The sequence below is a fragment of the Vulpes lagopus genome, chromosome 2 (genome assembly GCF_018345385.1).
Source record: "Vulpes lagopus strain Blue_001 chromosome 2, ASM1834538v1, whole genome shotgun sequence".
In the NCBI taxonomy this organism is placed as follows: Eukaryota; Metazoa; Chordata; class Mammalia; order Carnivora; family Canidae; genus Vulpes; species Vulpes lagopus.
The window spans coordinates 52,334,216-52,345,752 of NC_054825.1; the positions used below are offsets into that span (position 1 = coordinate 52,334,216).

An 11,537-nucleotide genomic window follows, 5' to 3' on the forward strand; every position below is an offset into this window, starting at 1 on the left:
TCATCTGAAAATTAGGGCTAATATAATGTATATATATGTATATAAAGCATCTAGTAAAAAAAAAAAAATCTAGTATAGGATCTGACAAAGAGTAGGTACTCATTAAATGTTATCTATTATTCATATATTCAAGCATTCATTAAACAAAATATTTTTTGAAAGCCTATGATGAAAAAATTTTTTAAATAAATAAAAAAATGAAAGCCTATGATGTGTCAGGAATTGTACTAGGTACTAAAGATAAACATATGAGAAGACAGAAGCAAGCAAATAAAAACAGTGGATAAAAAAAATAAAATAAAAAAAATAAAAACAGTGGATAAGTGCTTTGATAAAAATTAAAATAGGAAAATGTGATAGACTAACTAGAGGTTATTTTAGATTAGGTAGGTGGGGAAGGCATCTCTGAACTGACATTTAAGCTTAGATCTGAAAGACAATAAGGAGCTAGTCTTGCCAAGATGAGGAAAATAGCATCCCTAGGCAGAGGGAGCAGCTAGTACAGAACCTAAAGTAGGCAACACAAGATAAAAGACTGCACAAGAAAAGAAAATCACAAATCAATATCCCTTAAGAATATAGCAGCAAAATCCTCAGCAGAATTAGCAAACTAAAACAAACCACGTATTAAAAAAGGGTTATAAAAAAAAAAAGGGTTATAAAAAAAATAAAAATAAAAATAAAAAAGGATTATATACCATGACCAAGTAGGTTTATCTGAGGAATGTAAGGTTGCATCAACATAGAAAAATCAACCCATGTAATATACCATATTAACAGAATAAAGGGCAAATCCACAGTTTACTCAATAGCTGCAGAAAAAGCACTTAACAAAATCCAACACCCTTTCATGATAAAAAATGTTCAACAAACTAAGACTAGAAGGGAATTTCATCAACCTGACAAAAACCCACAGCTAACATCATATTTAATGGTGAAAACTTTGAAAGCTTCCTGCCCCGCCCCCCCAAGGTCGAAGCAAGACAAAAATGTCCATTCTCACCACTTGTATTCAGCATTGTACTGGAAGTTCTAGCTAGGGGTATTAGGCAAGAAAAAAGAAATAATATGGAATCAGACTGCAAAGGAATAAATAAAACTCTATGTGCAGATGACATGATCTTACATATAGAAAACCATAAAGAATCCAAAAGAAATATTTTATTTTATTTTATTTTATTTTATTTTATTTTATTTATTTTATTTTATTATTTATTTTTTATTCATGACAGAGAGAGAGAGAGAGAGACAGGCTCCATGCAGGGAGCCTGATGTGGGACTCGATACTGGGTCTCCAGGATCACACCCCGGGCTGAAGGTGGCACGCTAAACCTCTGGGCCACCAGAGCTGCCCCCAAAAGAAACTTTTAGAGCTAATAAGCAGTAAAGAAGACCTAAGTAAATAGAAAGATTTCATTGTTCATGGGTTGGAAGACTTAATATTGTTAGGATGGCACTGTTCCCCAAATTGATCCACAGATTCAACACAATTCCTATAAAAACCCCAGTTGATGTCTTTGCAGAAATTGACAACAGGATCCTAAAATTCATATGGAATCCCAAGAGACCCCGAATAGCCAAAAAATCTTGAAAAAGAAGAACAAAATTAAAGAACTTACCCTTCCTAATTTCAAAAGTTGCTACAAAGCTACAATAATGAGGACAGTGGGATACTGACATAAGGATAGACCTAGTTCTCAATGGAATAGAATTTAAAGCCCAGAAATAAGCCTTCGTGTTTATGATCAATTGATTTTTGATAAGGGTACCAACATAGTTTGATGGGGAAAGAATCGTCTTTTTAACACATTGTGCTCAGACAGCTGGATATCCACAATCAAAAGAAATGAATTTGGATTCCTACCTCACACCATGTACAAAAATGAACTCTAGATAGAGACCTAAATAGAAAAGCTAAAATGATAAGACTCTTGGAGGAAAACATAGGGATAAGTCTTTGTGATCTTGAATTAGGCAATAGTTTTTAGATATGTTGCCTACAGCCTAAGCAACCAAACTAAATATAGAGAAGTGAGACTTAAAAATTAAAAACTGTTGGCGCTTCAAAGAAAACCATCAAGAATATGAAGAGATGAGGATGCCTGAGTGGCTCAGCAGTTGAACATTTGCCTTTGGCTCAGGGCATGATCCAGGTCTGGGAATCAAGTCCCACGTCAGGCTCCCTATGAGGAGCCTGCTTTTCCCTCTGCCTATGTCTCTGCCTCTCTCTGTGTGTCTCTCATGAATAAATAAATAAAATCTTAAAAAAAAAAAAAGAATATGAAGAGACAGCTTATGGAGTAGAAGAAAATATTTGCAAATCATATATCTGATAACAGTCTTGTATCCAGAATATATAAGACCTCTTACAACTCTACAGCAAAAAGGCAAACGTGATTAGAAAATGGGCAAAGCATCTAAATAGATATTTCTTCCAGGAAGATCTATAAATGGCCACTAAACACATGAAAAGACAATCATTTTCATTAATCATTAGGGAAATGCAAATCAAAACTGTAGTTACCACTTCACACCCATTAGGATTGCTAAAATTTAAAAAACAGACAATCACAAGTGATGACAAGGATGTGGAAAAATTTGGAACCCTCATGTTGGCAGGAATGCAAACTAGTACAGCTGCTATGGAAAATAGTTTGACAATTCCTCAGAAAGTTAAACACAGGGGTACCCGGCTGGTTCAGTTGGTAGAGTATAATACAACTCTAGATCTTGAGGTTGTGAGTTCAAGCCCCATGTTGGGTGTAGAGATTACTTAAATCTTTAAAAAGTTAAACACAGTTACATTACCATATAATGATCCTTATCTTCTCTAATTCACCTTTCCTCTCCACTAAGGAAAAGTTTGTGCTATAACAGAATGAGAATTTAGGAGCCAGAAGGTGAAATTTGATTCCTAGAGCTGCCATTTACTAACCAAGAGCAAAACCTGTATCTTCTCTGGATTTCTGCTTTTATACCTCTAAAAGTGGATTAATGACCATGTCCACAACTGCCAAGATCAAAGGAGATAAACCTTTTTGAGTTAAGTCTGTGCAAATAAATGATTTTGACAGTAATGATGGTAATACTGAAATGACTATATTTTACCATCCCTTCCCTTTCTGCAACGCTGTGATGATAAGGTGAAGGTGAGCTTTACCCTCCTCAAGAATAAGAAGTATATATTCTGAACAAGAACCATATACCGAGGGGGATCCCTGGGTGGCTCAGCGGTTCAGCGCCTGCCTTTGGCCCAAGGCGTGATCCTTAAGTCCCGGGATCGAGTCCCACATCGGGCTCCCTGCATGGAGCCTGCTTCTCCCTCTGCCTGTGTCTCTGTCTCTCTCTCTGTGTCTATCATGAATAAATAACTAAAATCTTAAGAAAAAAAAAAAGATTAAAAAAAAAAGAACCATATACCAAGTATATTTATAACTCTCAGTAAATATAAACCCTTCTTTAGTCAGCACATTCCAAAAGTATTTTGAGTTCTTTGAAAGAAAGAAGTTATACATGTAAAAATTGTTTCATAACTTCTACTGGAAGCAGGTGAAAGAAAAATAAGCCAGCAAATTATAGAAGAGGATATTGTCCTAAAATATGTCATATGTAAGATGATGAACATCTATGAACTTTTCTTCAAATGTATTTAAGTCTTTGATGTCATGTTCAAATCTTTGACCTAACTCTTCTGAAAATTAAATGTCCTCTTTAGGGGAGGCCATAAAGAGCATTGAACTGAGAATGAGGAAACCTAGATTCTGGTCCTAGGCTCTACCATTAACTAACTACCTGTGTCTAAACTTGGGAAAATAGCTGGATTTCTCTGGGCCTCACTTTCCTTATCTGTGAAATAAAGGTTTGAGCTATAATCTGAAAATAAATTTATTTACTTCAGAAATTTGAGAGAACTTATTTCCTGGTACATGTTAATTTTTATTAATCTGAAATCAAAATGTGATGGAAATGGCATTTCACATTGTGGGGAAGGGTGAAGTGGATTGTCCAGTAAATAGGGTTGAGACAACTGGAACTGGTTAACCATTAAAGGGGGAAGCCCTCAAATCCTGCCATTCAAAGTCAAATTCTAGATGGATCAAGCACTTAAATGTAAAAGAGTGAAACCACAAAGAACTAAGGGAAAAGCACAGTTGAATGATTTTATAATATTTAGCAATCTTAAAGTGTGGGATAGCCTTTTTTAAGCTTGACATGAACTACTGGAGTCATGAAAGAGAAAACTGGTTAATATTACTCCATTAAATTTTTTTTTAATTTAAAAATTTAAAAAAATTTAAATATTATGCACAGAAAAAAATTGCCGTACCCAAGATTAAAGGGCCATACACTGAGAAAAATTGCCATTAATAGCAGCAAGAAATTGAAAATAATTGAAACATCCATTATAAAGGTATTGGTTGCATAAATTAGGATATAGTCAAAGTGAGAGTACTGTGCCACTAGATAAAGAGGGAAATAGATATGCATGCACTATGAAAGTTGCCCATGCTTCATCTTTAGGCAAAAAAGTTCCTTTTAAGACAGTATGTTCTAGGTTTTTATAATATTTGCAGAAAAAAATACAAGGATATACACATCAAAAATTTTTTTTTAATTTATTTATGATAGTCAGAGAGAGAGAGAGAGGCAGAGACACAGGTGGAGGGAGAAGCAGGCTCCATGCACCGGGAGCCCGATGTGGGTTTCGATCCCGGGTCTCCAGGATCGCGCCCTGGGCCAAAGGCAGGCGCCAAACCGCTGCGCCACCCAGGGATCCCTACACATCAAATTGTTAACAGTGGTTACTTCTGGGGATGGGAGTACAGAATTTTTCTAAATTTTTAAAAGCTTTTTAAAGTATCTCTACACTCAACATAGGACTTCAAGTTCAAGAGTCACAAGCTCCTCCAACTGAGCCAGCCCAGCACCCCTAAATTTTTTTTAGCATAATTGTTGTAAATGCTTGTATTTTTTAAAATGAGCATAAAATTAAATTAGAAATATTAATAAAGATATAAACCTTGATTTTTATTTTATTTTTAATTTTTATTTATGATAGTCACACACACAGAGAGAGAGAGGCAGAGACACAGGCAGAGGGAGAAGCAGGCTCCATGTACCGGGAGCCCGACATGGGATTCGATCCCGGGTCTCCAGGATCATGCCCTGGGCCAAAGGCAGGCGCTAAACCGCTGCGCCACCCAGGGATCCCTAAACCTTGATTTTTAAAATAGTGTTTAAGATATTATAAATTTTGGAGACTGATGTAGTTCTGTTTCATAAGATTTAGAGACTGGGTTCCTAATTCTTCTGTAATTGGGAGAGAAGTTAGACCAAATTAATGCAAGATAGTAGTTAAAAAGGGTTTGGAGGTTGAGTGTATTGCATTATCATACCTTCTTTAATTTTATTTACAGATTCCATTGCAGACTCTCTGGATGGATAATACCATTAAACTTCTGGATTTGGTTGAAGTTAATAGTTCAATCCTCACTGGTACTAACTCTTGAATAGCTGATGTGGAAAATATCTTCACTGTTCACCATTTGAAAATGTGTCTGTTTATCATAGGTCACGTTTAGTAAAAATAAGGATTTAGTTTGTGTCAGTTCAGTAATGATGATACTTTACATTCATTATTCATTGTCTTACTTTTTATGTTGTCCATTCACATGTATTTTTTCAGTCATCCTAAGAATGTGGAAGTAGGCAAAGCAGTGTTACTATCCCATGTTAAGCTCTGTGATTTTGTACACTAAGATTTTCAAGAAATGCAGAATGACTTGGTCAATTTCATTCTGCTAAATATCATAATGAAAATCCCTGGGCAGCTCAGTGAGACTCCTAGGCCTGGGTGTAGCATTTTATGACAGTCCATTCTAAGGGCCCATCAGTGCCCTCCCAATATGGTGGACTAAAGGAGTGGGAGCCACAAAGGGAGCTGGTGCAGCTCAGAGGGAGTCGGAGTGCCCCAGGGATCTAAGAATTGGGATTTGTTGGGTCATGGATGGAAGGGTCAGCTTGATCCTAAGCTTCCTATATACCTCACCACTGGTAGCTAGCTATTTCCCCCACATGGTCAAAACTTCTAAATTCGATATTTTTATGTTGATCTTTGGGAGACTGGGTAAAGGACTGGCAAGTTCCTATATGTATATAGAAAGCTTACTTTTGGGTTTGAGATACAGAGCACCATGGCTCCATCATAAATTTGGATGTCAGGGTCAGGACATCAGCAGTTACACCCTCCAGTATTTTTTTTTTTTTTTTTTTTTTTTTTTACCCTCCAGTATTAGTACTACCTCCCGGGATTTTTTTTATTTGTAAACAGCATGAAGTTGCATAATTATTTATTCTCTCTCCTATCCTCCCCTACCCCACCAATTCTTTAGATCCAAAATTAACAGGACAACCTGTTATTCCAGGATCAGTCATATACCACAAACAGTCACAAATACTGCTGGTTCGTTGCAAGGTACATTTTCCTTTAATTTTAAATTATATTTGTTTTACTAAATTTATGGTTAATCATCTTTAGTTAAGACTTCACTCACCTGTTTATTCATCAGATTGAACCAATGGACAGTTTAATTTTTCTTGAGAAATAGTAGAATCTCCGGCAGCCCCGGTGGCGCAGCAGTTTGGCGCCGCCTGCAGCCTGCGTATGATCCTGGAGACCCGGGATCGAGTCCCACATTGGGCTCCCTGCATGGAGCCTGCTTCTCCCTCTGCCTGTGTCTCTGCCTCTCTCTCTGTGTCTATGAATAAATAAATAAAATCTTTAAAAAAAAAAAAAAAGAAATAGTAGAATCTCTAGGATAATTTTTGAAAGTGATGCAATTTTACCCAGCATGATTACTGAAAGATTCAGTAACTTTAGTGCTTTCTTTTTTTTTTTTTTTTTTTTTTACTTTAGTGCTTTCTTAAAAGAAACTTGTATATTCTCAGTAGCTCAATTTAATTAACAGGTTCTTGTTAATAACTAACAAGTCTTGTCCAACTAGCAACTCATCCTGCTAATACAATGATCACAGAAGACAGCCATATCAGAGTACCTACCTGAACCACTATAGTACGGGTATCCTACTTGCTTTTACCGTTTGATAGTGGTTAAAGAGATTTCTTGACCTATTTAAAATGACTTTAGAACCATTATTATTTTATGACAATGGCCTAAAAAATGTCCATGTTTCTTCGTCTCCTGGTGTTTTCTGTCCTACCATGGTTATGTGCAATGTTTTGTGCTCCAGAGGCCATGTTTAAAGTATGTGATAGGGTGATCTGACTTACACAGACTGTGGATGCAGAGCCCCCACATCAGCCTCTCTTCATCTTTCTTCAGTTTATTCCCAAATAGTGGAGGGTGCACATGTCTGCTGTCCTTGTCTGGGTCTGTCCTTGCAATATCTATATTGCAAATCTGCAGTTTGCTCTCATAGAAGCAGGGGAGGTTGAGGTTGTCTGAACATGTGAGTTTAAGTTCCACCAGTTATGTCACCTCAGACAAATCACTCACCTCTCTGGGCATCAGTTTTCTCTTCTAACATTAGTTCCCACCGGGGATGATATTGGATCTGCCTACTTTTAGAGTGGTTATATTTCTGATGACCAATCCTAATAAGATATGTGGGCATATTCTGAACACTGTAAAGTACCATCCAATATGGCACTCGTCTTTATTCTGTCCCCTTTGTGTTTAAATTTGTTTTATTTATACAGATCTGTATATTTGTTATCACTTGGTAGTAAACTTAGAGCCAAAGAATCATATATGTTACTTGGTACAGTGCTGTCTGCAGCTAGGCATTTGGTAAAGATTTGTAGGTTTGTTTGTTTTCATGATAAAGGTTGTATAAGCTAAAATTGCCAGTTTTGCCATCACTGCCTGTTCACTGTTGTTTGCCCGTTAGGATGGCTGGATTGGTGTTCGATCAGTGATGCTCAAGAAAACACTAACAGCTACTGATTTCTACAATGGATATCTGCACTCCTGGTACCAGAAAGATTCCCAAGCTCAACCAAGCCAATGCAGATTTCAGACTCTCAGACTTCCAACAAAGAAGAAGCAGGGGAAAAAAATTGTTGCTATGCAACAGTGCATTAAGTAGTTAAGTAGATGGACAAGAACCTACTACATATTTGTAATTTATTAAAAGCCTTATTTACAAGGAATTACCTTGACTATCAAAGAAGATGACACTGTTGGAGGGAAAGAAGATTATTGTCAAAAAGATGAATTACCTCACTTCCCATTTTTTGTTTAACAGTAGTTAAAAACTGTTTTTTCTATTTGAATAACCAAAAAAGCTTTAAATAAAATTTGTATTTATAATGTGAAACTCAAGGAGGTTTTATCTTTCCCTAAAAGTAAATGCAACTAATTAATAACTAGTGTGTGTGTCTGTATACATACTGAATAGAGCTTCTTTTTTTTTTTTTTTAAGATTTTATTTATTTCTTCATGAGAGACACAGAGAGGCAGAGACACAGGCAGAGGGAGGGGAAGGAGAAGCAGGCCCCATGAAAGGAGCCCAATGCAGGACTCAAACCCGGGATTCTGGGATCACACTGAGGTTCTTTTAAAAAAAGTGCATCTAGGGGATCCCTAGGTGGCTCAGTGGTTTGGCGCCTGCCTTTGGCCCAGGGCGTGATCCTGGAGTCCCGGAATCGAGTCCCACATTGGGCTTCCTGCATGGAGCCTGCTTCTCTCCCTCTGCCTGTGTCTCTGCCTCTGTGTGTGTGTGTGTGATGAATAAATAAATAAAATACTAATAAAATATTTTAAAAATAAAATTAAAAAGTGGGATGCCTGGGTGGCTCAGCGGTTCAGCGCCTGCCTTTGGCCCAGGGCGTGATCCTGGAGTCCCGGGATTGAGTCCCACATCAAGCTCCCTGCATGGGCCTGCTTCTCCCTCTGCCTGTGTCTCTGCCTCTCTCTCTGTCTCTCATGAAGAAATAAATAAAATCTTAAAATAAATAAATTAAAAAATAAAAAAGTGCATCTATTTAAATTTTTTAGATCATATGTCCCCATTGATTATGCTATCAATTTCAGCAGTGTTTAATTCTACATTTCTGATTTTCAACAAGCAATAAAATCAGCTCTTTAAATTTATCTACCATCTAGTTTTCATAAAATAGTAAACATACATAATATATAGTCATCTCTGTCACATGAATCTGTACTATAAATTCATATTTCACATCTAGGTTTTCTTGAAGTAGGAATATGCTAACACTTTTCAATTTAATTATGCAATAAAGGTTATTGAGCATCTGGTCTGTGCAAACTCATCTATGTCTCCAAGAGATTCAAGCACTTCTGGAGCAGGAAGGGGAGGTATAGTGGCCAGCTGTTGAATTTTTGAAAATCATTACATACCAGCTCTTCCTGCCTAGATTCTATCAGTAAAAATCTTTTCTCATTCATTAATTCATCCATTCCACATTTATTGATAGGGTGATCATATAATTGGCCATCTAAATTAGACACGTTCATGAGTAAAGGAAGCACTTACAATAATTCCTGGACAACAGGCATAAACCAGGACTCTCCCAGGCAAACCAGGTTGTACGCACATCTGTCCTATTTACTGAACATTTGCTGTGCTACCAGCCTTTGTGCTGCTTGCTGAAGATTCAGAGATTAAATAATATTTGATATCTTCAATCTACTGGTGAGGCAAACGTAAGCAAATATAATACTGTTATGAATGCCATAATGGAGGCATAATGGAAGCATTAAATCTCCCTCAAGGGATTCGGGGGAGGCTTTCTAAAGAAGGTAAAGCTGAATCTGGTTCTAAATGATGAGTTCACCATGCAGACTTAAGGCATTCTAGCGTGTACAGAGAGGCACAATGGCATAAAAAAACACTATCTCATGGGGGTGGGGTATGGAAGTGTGGTTCTTAACTGGATGATGGGAACATGAACAAGCTTTTTATTATCAATCTTTTTTAAATTATTTTTTAAAGGTTTTATTTATTCGTAAGAGACATAGGCAGAGGGAGAAGCAGGCTCCCTATGGGGAGCCGATGTGGGACTCATCCCAGGACCCTGGGACCACGCCCTGAGCTGAAGGCAGATGCTCAGCCACTGAGCCATCCAGGCGTCCCTATTATGATTCTTTAAACCATTAGTTTGCTATGCATTGTCTTTAATGTATGAGCTAGTTATACACTTACAGACATATATGCACCTGGCTGGGAAAAAGCTAACTGGATCACAGAAAAATGAATGGCAAGTTAAACAAGGGGGAAAGAGCACAGTGTTTTGAAGAAACTGGAAGAACTGGCAGGAATGGAATAGGATGGATGGAGATGAGACTGGGAGAGCAAGACAGGAGGGCCACTTCACGGAGGGCTTTGACCATGAGACTTTGGACCTATGTCTGGCATGCAATAGGGAAGTGACAACCCGATTTGTATTTCAAAAAGGTGACTTTGGTAGTGGGGCAGAAGGTGGAGTGGAGGTAAAATGTGTGGCAGGAAGATTTGGTGGGAAGTTAGAAATGTGAAAATCTGAACTACAGCTGCAGTTATGGGGAAGGGAGGAAAAGAATTTACCAGATTTTTGCTATAGAAGTGAGAATGTGGGTTATTATTGTTCAGGTGTTGGATTCTGATGGAGAGTTTTGGCTCTACCACTGATTAGCTTTTTGATCTCCAGTAAGTCACTAACCTCACTGAACTTTAGTATCCTCATATGTGAAATGGGGCTGAAGAGAAAAACCGATCCGAAAAGTCACTGAGAATTAGTGCCTGTGTTAAAGTGCTTTTTTGCTGTTGTTTTCCAGGTAATATGCATGGAGCACTTACTTTCCTCTGTAGGGGCTGCCGTCATGGTACGGAATTCAGAGAGAACGAGAATCAGTACCACCTCGGAGCTTGCAGCAGTGCAGTAGTGGTGACTAGAGGTAAGGAAATGCCCACTCAGACACTGCCACAGGGAGTGGAGAACCCCAGTGAGGGCACAGCTTTCTCTGATCTCTTACAGTCTAGTGGTGAATGGTCTCAGGGCAGCCACCCCACGTTCTGGGCAGAGCCTCTCTTGTTTTGCTAATTACCATTGGCCTTCCTGGGTAGAATCTTTGGTGTCAGACTGGCGCTAGCCCTTGGCCAGACTGTGAGTCAAGACCTAGTCCAGTCCCAATGATTTTACCTGCACAAAAAACATTGCCTAATGGGTGAGGCTGTGTGAGCTGGAAAGGGAAGCGGGCTACCATGATTGGCATGGTTGGTATACCATGAAATACCTTTCATACCTATGAAATCTTGAGGCAAGAGGGCAAGACCTATCTCAGAGAGGGCAGTTTCCCATGCAGAGATCCTCGAGGCCATCCTGGGCCTAAAGGGCAAACACCAGGTTTAGAAATGCCATTTGCAGTTGGCAACTCATTTTGAAAAGGTAAACGGTACACATCCCAGCTAAGCCTCAGGAAGCTATATTTATAGTTTCAGGCCCCCTATAGAAGCCACAGTCAAGGGCAACCCAGGTGGCTCAGCGGTTTAGTGCCACCTTAAGCCCAGGGCCTG

The 11,537-nt window shown here is 38.2% G+C and overlaps 1 protein-coding gene across 2 annotated transcripts in view; it reads left to right on the forward strand.

The window, feature by feature from the left end:
• Positions 1 to 8,339, forward strand: part of MTFMT (mitochondrial methionyl-tRNA formyltransferase) — a 30,274-nt gene extending 21,935 nt beyond the window's left edge. The window contains exons 7-9 of one of the 2 annotated variants that reach the window (XM_041746409.1): positions 5,418 to 5,496; positions 6,393 to 6,475; positions 7,911 to 8,339. In XM_041746409.1, the coding sequence (XP_041602343.1) occupies positions 5,418 to 5,496; positions 6,393 to 6,475; positions 7,911 to 8,108 (360 nt within the window). In that variant the 3' untranslated portion in view covers positions 8,109 to 8,339. The remainder of the gene's footprint in view (positions 1 to 5,417; positions 5,497 to 6,392; positions 6,476 to 7,910) is intronic. The other variant, XM_041746410.1, reaches the window with a different exon arrangement.
• The last annotated feature ends 3,198 nt before the right edge of the window (positions 8,340 to 11,537 follow it).